Source organism: Corvus moneduloides, chromosome 4 (genome assembly GCF_009650955.1).
Source record: "Corvus moneduloides isolate bCorMon1 chromosome 4, bCorMon1.pri, whole genome shotgun sequence".
NCBI classification, from domain to species: domain Eukaryota; kingdom Metazoa; phylum Chordata; class Aves; order Passeriformes; family Corvidae; genus Corvus; species Corvus moneduloides.
Window position 1 is genome coordinate 26,346,308 of NC_045479.1, and position 13,695 is coordinate 26,360,002.

At 44.5% G+C, this 13,695-nt stretch overlaps 1 protein-coding gene across 5 annotated transcripts in view; it reads left to right on the forward strand.

Annotated features, from left to right (window-relative positions):
• The window catches only part of GRIN2B (glutamate ionotropic receptor NMDA type subunit 2B), a 241,249-nt gene that overhangs the window by 132,091 nt on the left and 95,463 nt on the right, over positions 1-13,695 (forward strand). For all 5 annotated transcript variants that reach the window (XM_032105854.1, XM_032105853.1, XM_032105856.1 and 2 more), the window contains exon 5: positions 13,176-13,290. In XM_032105854.1, coding sequence (XP_031961745.1) covers positions 13,176-13,290 — 115 coding nt within the window. The remainder of the gene's footprint in view (positions 1-13,175; positions 13,291-13,695) is intronic.

The following is a 13,695-nucleotide window of genomic DNA, read 5'->3' on the forward strand; positions in this document are numbered from 1 at the left end:
TGCAAATGTGAACCCGACAACAGCCCTTCTCTTTCCTTGGTAGCTAAGTTTGCAGGGAAGTAACATTTCCATCTTGATTTCAGTGATTAGGAGTGGCATCCTCTTTCTACAGCCATCTGGGGTGTGAAAACAAATACATCTGCGTGGTCCAAATCAATCCAGAAAGGTGGAAAGAAAACCAAGGGCTATCAGAAAAATTAATCCCTCTTTGCCTCGCTGCTTTTCTCCTGCTCTGGTTGTTTCATTTGCTGATTTGTATTTCCTCCCACTCTTCAGCTGGGCCAAATTTGGCTCTGTCTGGTGGAGGCAAGGGCAGAAGCAGTGTCAAGGCTGTTGGGGAAGGGGGAGAAGAGTGGGACCAAGGTTCTTGGGGTTGAGGTAGCCTCAGGGCTGGCAAGGTGACTCCCCCAGCACCTCCCAGGCCCCACTCCAAGTCCATTTCTAGGATCCTGACTGACTTTGGCAGTTGGCTGCTGATGGAAGAGGGTTTCCATGGCAATATACCAGTGCTGCTTGCTCCCTCCTCAGCACTCTGCCTCCCATTCCCTCCCTCTCCCTCTCCTCATCCCCCTCCCCAGCCCTCCTGTTTCTCAAGCCTGTTGCCATGGAAAAGTCATAATCCACAAAGAATTTCAGATCCCCCCACACCCATTGGGGTTCGGGTTTCTGGTTTGGTTTTTTTTTCATGGTTTTTTTTCAACGTTTGCTCTTCAGTTTAATGTGTGGGTAGGGAAGGCTGCACCTGCCTCTTTGAATGCTTGTGCTTGGGCAAGAAGGAGGTCGTTATCTTGGAACTGGAAGTCCTCCTGGAGGGAGGGTGGTGTGAAGCTCTGGATGGGACCTCCAGCTACTGGGCACCCCATCAAGGTTATGGCTTTGAGAAGTGCTTACGTGACATTGGAGTTTGTGACCAGTTTTTTGAAGCAACTGTGTTGTTTAGCATCTGGAGTCTGAATCAATGATGTATAAGCACCCAAGACACATTGGAGAAAAAGGAGGAGTGAGAGATTTCTGAAAGGTGCCTCCTTTTGAGGCAGCTTTTTCTGAAGTGATTTTAGTGACTGCTGCCAACAGAAAAGGGTGCAGACAACTCATATGCTGCCACAATATGTGCATAGCAAGAGCTGTGGGAATGATGCAGCTGAAGGTACTGAATGAGACCAGAACTAGAGCCCACGTTATTCCACCTGGTACTTATGCTAATTCCCAAGCTTTCAGGGTATGTTCACAATCTATCAGGACTTGTGTATGAGATTTGTGGGTTATGTTTTAGTTCGTTAGCTTTATTACCAATTAAAGGTGAAAATAGTTAAATATCTGAGAGCTGGTTGAACTGAAGGGAGCTGTGGTATGGTAATAGATGTGGAGATTGACCCTCTGATGCACTTTCCATGGAACTGTTCTGGTCTCACTCCTGGGACACTTGTTTCCATCCATTCTGTGTTCAGACTTCCCACAGTGGCCACTGTGGGCTGGAGTGCTCAGATGCTTGCTGGAAAACCATGTTCACAGTATTTCTAGGACCAAGGAGTCCTGCAAGTCTCCTGAGCAAAGAAATATTCTTGTCAGATTTCCCACTCTGACTTTCAGAAGGGAGAAGGAAAAAGGTTCAGATAATATATCCCAAATTTGGACCTTGTACTTATTTCAGACCTCCTGAGAGTCTTTTATTGGATGCAATGTTAGTATCATGCCTGAGGCTTCTTTAAAGTGACCTTTTCTCAGAGAAGAAGAGAAGTAATTCAAGATCAAATGCAACTCTAGAATAAAATGGCACATTTATTTCACTGGAGATGAAGCTACATGGGCTGAAGTTGACTCTTTTCTTGCTCAGGAAACACTGAGGATGCACGCTCTAGTTCATTTTTATAAGATGCTTACATTCAGGTGGCCTGCTGCAGTCTCCTTATCTACTCATTGTTGTTACCTCTCCCCATTTTCTGTGTGTGCCAGGCGTCTGAGTCACTTGCTTCTTGCCTGACCTCAGATGCCATAGTAGTCATGGAGTCTAACCTGGACATGTGGAACAGGGGATGGAGTATAACATTGAGTCTTTTCAGACTGTTGGAAAAACTACTGGTTTACAAAACCATAAAGTCACAGTGCTAGGTCATTGTAGAGCCTCTTCTTTTGGATGAATCCTTGGAAGGTGATGGATTTCCAGCTGCCACAGAATGTGTCTGCTGCACAGAAAGCAAAAGGCCTGATCTCTCAGCAGTGCTTGCAAAAAGCCTGATCTGTCAGCAGAACTCTCCCTTTTTCCTTGGCAATATGCCTTTACCCTGTTCTAGACAAACATAATTTCTTCAGTCCCATGCCCTGGGTTGTTTGTTTACTTCCATCTTCAACCTCTTTTCCAACACAGCTGAGGAAGAAGCCTGAGAAGTTGCAGTGGCATGTTGGGCATCTGTGAGGTGGACCCCATCTCTGTGTTTCACAGAGGCTTCTGAACATTTAGCAGCAATTGGGAAAATTATTTATTCACTACCAATCTGGTCTAGGAGTTGAATTATTGACCAGAATGCAAATATTTCCCTTCTTTTTGCACCTGTCAGGCCTCAGGGATGGATCCCAAAAGATTTTCCAGAACACTATATGAGAATGTAGGAGTGCACTGATCATATCAGCAAACACAGTCACCCTTCTTGTGCTTAGCAAGACTTTGTGTAGCCCCAGATCCCTCGCTCTCTTTTACCAAAAGGAAGAGAGAGAGAGAGGCATGTGAGTTGATTTAACAGAGCCTGGACTACAAACTACATCGCAAAACACTCTACAAAGTTAATAATACAAGGCACAAGTCGGATATGAAATAAATGATGTAAATGTGTGAACTCTGAGTAGGACTTTGGCAGTGTTCCCAGCCGTGTTCAAAATGTACCCATGATATTTCTATCTCCCATATTGGGAACCCACTAGAGACAGGCATAAAAGACTTAGGTTGGGTTTATTATCCATATTTATCATTCATTTCAGAATAGCATCTTCCTCCCACACTGATCCATCCTCAAGGCACTACGTGTGCACCCAGCTCAAAGCAGGATTCTTCACACCCTGGCTTTGGGGCAAGAGTTGAGAATGGTGAGATAGGCTTGAAGTGTGTGTTGGGAAACCCAAAATAGATGGTGCAAGGGAATATGGACTCTGTAGCTATACAGGTGGAATTAATGGAAGCAGTTTGCAAGCTGTCAGGACATGGGATTTTGGGGCAGAAAGGAGGCATGCCTGAGGGTAGGAATCCATGTGAAAAACTAGAATGAAATTCTTGGTGTTTATCTCTTTTATATTTTCCCACTGTTTGAAAAAGGGATGATGTCAGTGAAAGAAGAGCACAGAGGTGTTATTGCTGTGACTTGGGTGGGTATAAGCAAAGGCTGAGGATTTGCAGGGTCATTTTTGAGCTAGGACCTGAGGTCCAGGGTGCACCCAAATGGGGACATCTTGACTTTCAGAGCCTTGTTGTCACAGTCAGAGCAGAGAAAGGGTCAGTCGTGCAGTTGAGCTGTCTGCAGTGAGGGCAGCAGTGTAACAGCAGTGGCTGTGCTGGAAGTACTGGTGAAAGTGGCGGATGCCAACAGAGAGCCAAAGGGAAGGATGGCAGAGATGGCAGATTGGGTGGAGAAGCAGCCACACGGGGAAGGTGCTGCTGGTGAGGAGGCTACTAATTGCACCGAGTGTTGTTGGAGTGCTAGCTACAAGTGAGGACAAGGATGACTAATTACGGACCGGATTGTGAAGAGGAAGAGGAGGCAGGCTCGAGGAGGAGTGGTGAGGTCTGTGATTATGGCACTTTGCAATGAAGAAGATGCTGATCAGTGCGTGACTACAAGGGTTTCAGCTCTGGTATTAACCAAAGCCGTGTTTTTCGCATGTGCCAGCTTGTGGCTTTCTTGCTTCTCCTTCTATCTTACTCCTCTCCTTCTATCTTACTCTTCATTTTATTTGCTACTGCAGCATTTTCCCTCTTTGCATGTACTGTGGAGAGAAATGCGTTAAGGGTTTCATGTAGAAAAAAAAAAAGGAATTAAGAAATCTTAATTTAGACACTACCCCACTGGTGATGCATCCTATGCCCCTTGTCAGACAAATGCTAGATGGGAGGCCTTCTTGGAAAGAAAGAGGTTTTCCTAATGCTGCAAGGAAAAAAAAAACACAAGAAAGCTTAAAGAAAAGGGAGAAATAAAAAAAATGAACCCTAATCATTCTGAGACTTACCTCAGCCCAAGGAAGGGTTAATGCTTTAAATGCAATGTAATTTCAGCGGCACTGAAGAACACGTTTCCATGGAAACATCAACCCACAGAGGGAGAGAAAGAGGGAGAAAGGAGAGGGAACAGCAGCAGAGGGAGAGTGGCTCCTCTGGCAAAGGAAGAGCAACCTCCAGACCTTCCCTTCCCAGTTACAGACAGGAGTGATTATTTGTTTACTTTTTGAATTGAATTCCCCTTGGAGATGTGATAGGGAAGAAAGTGATAGGGTGCCAGCTTGGCCGAATGGCTACAGACCCAAGAAAATGCAGTCACACTTTTTGGAGTGAGTCTCCTTGCAGGCGTGACTCTGCTCCTGCCAACACTGTGAATTCATTGCCCCTTACAAATGTGTGAATGCTTTCAATGCTTGATAAACTTGAATAACCCCAAAATTGCTAGTGGTTTCACCTTGGGTCAAAAAAGTTGAGTTAGTTTGCTGTTTCTGAGAATATAATAAAAGGATTTATTTCAGTCTCTCCAACTGGTTTAGCCTTGCCTGGCTTTTGTCAGTGAGAGGGACCCTTCTGGCAGATTTGAGTGGTTTTCCACAAGCAAAAATATTCTGAAAGCTCTATAGGAAAACTGATGTGTTCACTTGTTTGCTGGTCTTGACTCTCAGGACAGAAACTGGATTGAACTCTGGGTAAATAGCAAGATGCCCTGATGGCTGACTCGGCACCAGCATACCAGCCACCTTCAGAAGACCAAAGAGGTTGTTGATATGCACATCTGCTTGGCCAGTTTTTTTAAGCTGTGGTCCACAGCCACATGAGAGATTTCAAGGGGATGTACAAAAATTATTAAGAAAAATAGGGCTGCTGTCAGCAGGATTAAATTCACTGCATAGGGACAGGAGTTCAACTGGAATATTTTTTTACAGCTCTTCAAATTGACAGAGCTTGAAAGACATCATCCTGAGTGAAAAATCACTGAAGAGCCTCATTTGACTTCTGTTCTGTGACTGCTTCTGCTATCAATGATTGTATGACTATGCCTTAAGACAGATAAACAGATCTGAAGGACATCTCCTAACCTTTCAGTATTTGCCTTATTCTAGTGGTATGGCTTTCATCAGTGACCTGTTAGTTGGTGCCAAGACATAATTATGACCCATTGTAGGCTGTTCAGACAAATGTAATTTTCCATGCTTTTACAGCCCCATGTAAGCTGATTTTTAGTCCTTTCAAATGGGAGAAATACCTTGAAAACCAGTTTTGCTTTGGAGAATAGTGATATGGTATCTGTACCTAATGAATAAGGAAGGATGTAAAGGTGTAGCAATAAAAAAACAATACCTTAAAAAAGTAATTGGCAGGAATATAATAACTCTGTAAAGCTTCCCAGCTTGATCCAATTTTGGACTGAACATTTAGTTTTTATTTTATCCAGTGACTGTAACAATTCTGACCTTAAAGCTAATTTTCTATTAGCTATGTTCTGTTACTTAAAGGTTTGGTGAGTCAGTTCAGAAGTATATTTGTTTTTATCAAAACTTTTCTGGCTAAAAAAACCTTTCTGAGAATAGACTGATTTCCTATGACATTAATAGATATTTCCAGCTTTAACTAGAGTATGCTCTTAAAACACTTCTCCTTATTTCTGTTTTATTTCCAGTGGGGCCAGAAGATGTAGAGGTATATTCCCTAGCTACTTAGGACTGTGTCATTTTCCCAGGGGAAAAAAAAAAGGACAAAAAAGATATGAATTTAGAAGAAATCAGTATTTGTAAATCAAGTATTTTGGGTTTAAAAAGGAATATTTTGACATGGAAATCCTATATGCTGTCTCTTGTGATTAGGAGCATGGGAATTTTATATTCCTATTTCTCCTTCACGAAACTTGAACTAAATCTTCTGTGATATTCCTTCCCCTTTTGAGGTGATGCTGTTCCTTGTAGGATTCTTTCCATGTGGCACATCACAGATATGTTTTAATTGGAACTCTTGTCCACAAAAGAAAGGGCGGGAGGTGTCACACAACAGACCTGACTCTGTGGGAGTATGATGCTACCAGAAGCTTCATCTTCTGTCCAAAGTTACTACAGTTTTCAGATCTTATGTTTCTTTTTCTTTCTAACAAAATGTTGACCTCTTCATGAGAAAATGTTGTGGCCACATTCTTATCCCTCTTTCCCATTTAAAAAGTGGTTTTGCCAGATAATTTTTCATGGCTCTGGCATTTGTGAAAATAGGTTAGTCAGGATGTCTGTGAGAAAAAATTGTCTTTGGTTGAGTTTTCAAGATAATGCTGTGACCAGCATAGCACACGGGACAAAATGAAGATTTATCTTGCTCTTTTTCCCATTAACAGGTTACCTCACCCTATTGTATATTTGTGTATCCTACAAGTCACATGCAGTCTGGCTTTGGTACTATCAGCAGCACCCTGGCAGAGTGAGTGTGAGATGCCACTAGGCCTGAATGGCTCATCTTTCCCCATTTGTACAGAAGGCAGTGACTGTGTAGGATGAAAAGCAAATGGGAGATAAGGTCCTGGATGACATTATGTACATGGAGGAAAAATTTATTGTGAAAACTCTGAAGCTCACTGGACAAGCAACCTTCCACCTAGGTGTCATTACCGTCATGTCTGCCCCAGATTGGAGCTGACCCCATGTTCTCTTTTGAGAGGTAATTTGGTGACCCTGCACAATGACTCCCCCACCCTGTCTGCTTCCTGATGGATACCTGTGAGGCAAAACCCTGTACTGCGGTGATGAGTCTCCTCTTACATTCTCAGGAGGGAGGCTTGGGGCTGCACACACTGTGGAAAGTGAGCTTTGCTTCTCGTTCTCAGGAATGGTCCCGTCTCATTAGGATCAAGCAATGTGTGTAGGAGAGCAGCCCTGCCATTGCTGTGGCTCCCTGCGTCCTCCAAGGATAGATATATCCTCAGTCCCTAGGAACTGTCAGCTCAGTCTTTCTGAAATTACAAATTCATGGTAGATAAATAGAAGAAATGGGAAACAAAGTGGAAGTACCATTTTTTTTAAGATTAAGAGAGGGATTGATGGAAAATATTCATCCTTCCACTGTACATAGACGCTTTCCCTTGGAAGTCTCAGCACACATACACATTGTTTTCAGAGCAACTCTGCTAAATATGTTGGAGGAACAGCAAGGACAGTTCAGTAGAAATTTGTTTTCCACCAGAAATGGTTATTTCAAGAGGTCAGGGTCAAACACCAAAAAAATTCATCTTCCTGGAGGTGAGGGGCCAATCTCAGTGGATTGAACGGTATCACTCTGTTGATGTCACATGAATATCTCTGATTTATTCCAGCCCAGTAGCTGCCCTCTTGTTTTCTAAAAAGGTATGGACGGCAGAGACAAACCAAATTAATCGCTTATATCTCTGTTGTCTTTTAGCCTGAGGGATATTTCCTAATCTAGATGATCTCCTAACCTTTTTGCTTAATGAAAACAATCTTGAGCTCTGGGCATTTCTCTAAGGCTACTGGTAAGATTGATTCCTAGAAGTAATTTAGGCTGTAGTCTGGGAAGATTTTCTAGTGGAGGATGCCTGCACAATTTGGAATTTGGTAGCACTCTTTTCTACACTTTCTTTCTTGTGGTGCATCTTCCCATATTCAGTGGTACCACTGACAGTGAAAGAGAAAGAAACAAATGCAAAAGAGTGAGATACCATTCCTTTAAGATTTAATTTTCCTAGTCAGTGATTGCTTCTATTTTTTTTTTTTCTAACTTGTTTTGGTTTTGTTCTTCATTATAGCTTCTTGTTACATAAAATCAGCTGCAGTCATGCCCCTTGCATGGAATCCTTTTGCTCTAAATTGTACCTGACACCGAACAGATGTTACAGATACAGCCAGATGTGCCTGCCTTTCACAGCTCCACAAGCCACTGGCAGCACAGCAATGCGAGGGACAGCGCAGGGCAGTGAGCAATGGGAGAACCTCTGAAAGAACCTCAGCTGGGATCAGGACCAGCCATAGTGAAATTTGATCAAAGGCCCAGGCAGATTGATTTGATCAAAGGCTCACCATTTTGGGGGGTAAGCAATTGGGTTTGAAATCCTGTGGAGCCTGTGTTACCTCAAGAGACCTCATGCACACACATCTGGGTCTGGATGGCTCTTGTGTGCGAGTTGGCTGTGCTCTGAGTCAGAGGCAGCCACAGATATTTTGAACAGTGGTATGGAGAAATAATATCTGTATTATTTTAAGCTTTCCATGGGTTTGGAGAATGGAGGTGTAAGAAATGAAAGGGATCTATTGTGGTTTCCTCATTAGAAAAATCAACACTATTTCAGTCACTCAGATGAAGGTATTAACAGCATAGTTAGTGCTGGTTAAGTCTTTCATCTGTCAATCACTTGCCCCTTGAAGGTCAGAATTCCCATTTGTAGATAAGTGTACTGGTCCTAGACTCCCTTTTCCCTGTCCTTTGAGTCCACCCATTTTTTTGTCTGTCCATCCTTGTCCAGGAGCAGGTGTGAGGGATGGGCAGGACCCTGCTGCAGGGCTGGATTGATGTACTCTGGCACTGTTGTTTGCATCAGGTGAGGCTGGGTAGGTCTTGCTGGTGCTGAGAGAGGGAACATGGTTTGGAGCTGTGGGCACTTCTACTGAAATGCAGTAACATGCTTTATTTTTTGCTCCTTCTTGGGCATGAAGCGGGTCTGTTCCCTGATACCTCAGACTGGTGGATTTTTAACACTGTCTCTAGGGGTGAAAAAAGGCTATTTCACCATGCAGATTCTGTGGGGTAAAGGCCTTTCACTACTTTCATCTCACTGCTGTTATAAGTGGCCTCAGTGTTTCCCATTACAGTGAGATTCCAGACAGGATGATGGTGGTTTGCATCCCCATCTCTTTATCCTGCATCACATTCCACCTGCCTTTTACCCTGCAAAGGTAAAAGGTATCTCACAGCTTTTCTTCTCCCACTCTCCACCTACACCCTGTTTTTCCCTTGTGTGCTGGGCTGCTGAGATGACTCCCCAGTGCTGACTGTGGAGAGGCTGTTTTATTTATATGGCCTGTCTTATTCAGGGAAGCAATCGATGTAAGGATAATCACACCATTTCAGACAGGCTGCTTGTCTCACTGAAGCATAATAAACACTGACAGGACACAGGGAGTGTGTGTGTTTGTGTGTGTGTGCTGCACACATGTGAGGCAGGGAGTGTGATGGAGTGAACCGATGCCATGTCCAAATTTGCCCATCCGGTCAGCAGGCTCAGGAGGAGCTGATTCCAAGCAAGGCACTGGAGGCAGAAGTAGGAGTGGCTAGTGCTGATTTCAAATGCATCTCCTTCACGTCTGTCTCTGGGGTAGAAAAAATTTGGTTAGCCCTTTCTGTGTTCCCTCAAGCTCCTTGAGCCCACCACATTTGCGTCTCCAGGCTCTCTCCATCACTGGCTGAAACCATTTAAAATGTCATCATCTCTCTGCTGGTCCTAAATTGGCCATCTGATGTGTTTTTAATGCTCTGTTTGCTATGCCAACCAGCCTTTAAAACACTCTCCTTTAACTTGCAGGGCTGACAGCCTTACATCTAGGATGGGTGATGTTACCTCAGAGCCCAGGATGGGGACTTAGGTCCCCCTGGGTCTAATTTGCTTTGTGCCCAAGGGCACGTCCCTTTGTTCCTGACTGCTTGTCCATACCACAGGGCTCACGATGTCAGCCTGTTTCCACAGGCTGTGTATGTTTTGCTCTCACCCCTCTGAGTTTGGGCATTGCATCTGGCTGGCGAAGGGCTCAACCCTTCTGTGCTTGCATCAAGTAGTTCCAGAAATTCCCACATAAGCAAAATCTTTTGCTGAAAGGTGCTTCTAGCAACTTAAATTAAATTGCCTGTGTCTGCCCCCACTGTGCCCCCTTTCTCTTTCCCTAACTCTCTCCATCTTGGAGTCCCAAACATGCAGGGATTAAGATTTTTACAGGCACAGTTTCCTCCTGGTTTACCTCACCTGCATGCACAACCTGCTGCCCTCGTGTTGTGCCCCTGTTACAGCTGGTGGCTCAGCTCAGCCATGTCAGGGAGCCTCTCAGCCCCCTGCTTGCCTGTTTAGGGACTCTGGAGTGTGTGTAGGCTGCAGGGAGGAAACAAATCCCCCTGCCCAGAGCAGGCAGCAGTGGTGCTGGTGTACCAGGGCAGCAGTGCTGCTGAAGGGGATGACTGCTGCTGCAGTAATGATGGAGGGCAGAGCCACTCGAGTGTGGCTGCCTTGCAGCATGCTGCTGACTCGGCCTGCCGGGGAGTCCTTCAAGCCCTGATGCTTTGTCACATAGGCTCAGTGCACCCGAGCAAGCCCCGCAGCTCCCTGTGAGCTGCTCTCACCCTGCATCTCTGTGTTAGGTGGCAGGATCCAGTGAGGTATGGGAGAACAGGGAAAGCTGGGGGGGATGCCACTTCTTCTGCGCTTCTCCTGAAAACTTTTGTAAACATATTGCTAATGGGTTGGAGAGAAAACACTCTGAAGAGTTATTTCGCCAAATTTGGAGACTAATTTCAGTCATTAAGGTGTGAAGCAAGGGATTTTAGTGCTACTTTAAGTGTAAATCTCAAGGCATCTCCAAGGATCGGAGTCGTTGATGATCCTGCCTTGATTATTATTAGAGGTTCTAATCTTTCCAGTGAAAATGAACATAAATGACACCCTCTTGTCCCATATCTGTTGCTGATTCATGTGAACTCTTCTTGTCAGGCTGTGCAAGGGAGATTCCTTTAGTGGAATCATTCTTGGGTGTGAGAGGAAAGGGTTGAGAAATGTTCAATATTGGTGTTCGTTTAATTAGATGTTGGCATTACTTACTCATTACTGACATATAAAGCTGCAACTCCCATCACGCTAATGGCATCCTCATCTTCTTGGAGCCTTTCTTTGTCTTTCCTCAGGTGGCCAGTGCAGAGAAGTCATGAACTTGTGATCTTGGTCCACTGGAAGATCCCTCCCACCACCAGAGCCTTAACTAAGTCTTATAGGGTGCACATACCTGGCAGTGGTCCTTGCCTGACATTCTTCAGTACCAGAAAAATTCACACAGCTGGGAAAAAAGTGCCAGAAAAAGATCATGTGTGGTCCTGACATGGGATGTTTATGCCATTACAATCAATAGCGTGGCTAAGATTTTCCAGGTGGAGGATGTTTTGGGGTTCTCTCAATGTTTGGGTTCCAAATGGCTTTGGTTTTTGGAAAATAACCAATAGTCTGCCTTTGAAAATTGTCCTGTTGCAGATGTTTCATGCTGGGTTCCCTTATGGCTGTGTTTCCAACGCTGAACATGTCCCTTGAAGGTCACAACATGGCGCAAGTGTGGAATTTCCTTTAGAAATAAACATAATTGCTGATTGCACTTGGCAATGGGGAGTTAGGAGATAATTTGGTTGATTAATGAAGTTAGAACAAAAAAGTTTGAAAAAGGAAGAAACTAAAATCATGACTTGCTTTTTCATTTGTTGAAGAAGTTTCCCTGATACAATGCTTTCATTAGATTGGCAGGGAGGTCTCTTTGTGCAGATAGTAGGAAAGCGTGAACCCACTGAAAGAACATTTTTTTTCCTCTTATTTATTTTCTTGAAATTGGTTCAAATTGAGTTCAGAAGGGATAAATTGAAGCTGAATATTAGGAAACGTTTCCTGATGTCATGGTGTAATAGAGCAGAAGAACCGCTCATGTCTGTAATAGAAATGTTGCTTGTGTAATTTATAGAACTGTGCAAAGTAGGGGAGTGCAGAGTCCAGGGGCTAGCCCTGCAGGCAGCTTGGTCACCTCTGCCTCTCATGGTGATGCGACGCTACTGGTGCCAGAGCGGATTTACAAAGGTAAAATCTACTTCATGCAACAGGATTGTGAATTGAAGTGAAATATATGAACAGGGGAAACTGTCAGAATGCCACAGAGATGTCATATAAACCACTGAACTGTGAAATGTGTATTTACCTCCTCTTCCCTACAGTGTATTTCTAGATGGTCTGACAGTTAAGAAAACAATAGACCTGATTCTTATTTAGAGCAACACCGTTTTAACATGTTCTCACAATGCAGCAAGGCCTTGAAATTGAGTGTAGCTGTAATCTCAGTCCACTTAAAGCTCTTTCCTTTTCCAGAGCTGAGTAAGGAGGCTTTAGGATAAATGAGGTTGAAGCCCGGACTGTTTAACTGTCCATTTGTACAGCTGACATGAGATGCCCCAGCAGGGAGTGCCTTCTGCAGAAGTGATGGGGCCTTTCCAGACAAAGAGAATCGCTGATGTTGGCTGCAGGGCTGATCACCCTTTAGTTTGATCTTACTGGGTGTAAGGCTCGACTCTGTCCCTAAGAAAAAGGACTTTCACTGGGCTCTTTCCACATCATTATTCCGGTTCCTAAACTCCTTCATGAGATCATTCTGGGTCCCATGAGGTGCGCTGGCTCTGATAGGGATACAGCTTCTTGCAGGCGTGCTTCTCCTGCCTCTTCTCTCCACTGCTTCCCTAGTCATTGCCTCAATATTTGGGCTGGGGGGAGGCTGTCTCCTTTGCTTCACCTGTAGGTCATCACTGTTCTCCAATGGCATGCAAAATCTCCTTTGGAGACTGAGCAAAGTGTAGGCTGTGGAGCGTGTTTACACAGCTGATTGCTATGGATCCCTCTGCCCTTTGAGGTAGGGGAAAACCAGGGACTGTGGGCATATATGTGTGTGACTCTCAGACGTGCTTTCAGGATTTCATTGAGAGTCAACCCAGTACATCCTTCCCTATCTCAGTCACAAAATGGGGGCAATTGCCCTGCCTTGCCTGATTGTCCCCATTCCTGGAGTAATTGTCCTGTTTTTCTAACTCCTTTCCTCTTAGATTTTCCATTGTTTGCACTGTGCTCCTACCCTCCTGATGTGAACTGAAGAGGGAAGGCAGGCTCTCGTTTTGGATTTGGTTTCCAAGCATTAATGTTCTCCTTGCTCTCTTCTCTCTCCTGCAGGTACCTGATCAATGTCACCTTTGAAGGCAGGAATCTGTCGTTCAGTGAGGACGGATACCAGATGCATCCCAAGCTGGTGATCATCCTTTTGACCAAGGAGAGGAAGTGGGAGAGGGTAGGATATGTTTGGTAATTCTCAAACTGCATGAGGGAAGAAGATGGGGGAAGGCTCCAGGCAAACGATCCCCCCCACCTTTCTGTACTTCTTGTCAAGGGCTGGCAATCTGCTTCTTGTATCCCAGACCACTGGTATCTCCAATGCCCAGGCTGCTGTCTTCTCCATGCAGGATGCCATTACAGTCTTCCATTAGCATGCATAAAAAATTCATCAGCTTCCTTTCTGCAACTCTGAATGTAAGTTTTCCAGCCTTTCAGGGAAGAGACCTCCTCTGTGCCATGAGTTTCAATGGCTGAGACAAAAATATTTCTCTGTATGGCTTGGTGGCAGTGAAGTTCTGTATGCTAAGTGGCTGTGATTGAGCTACAGCCACACTTAGTAATTTATGCCAGAGTTAATTGT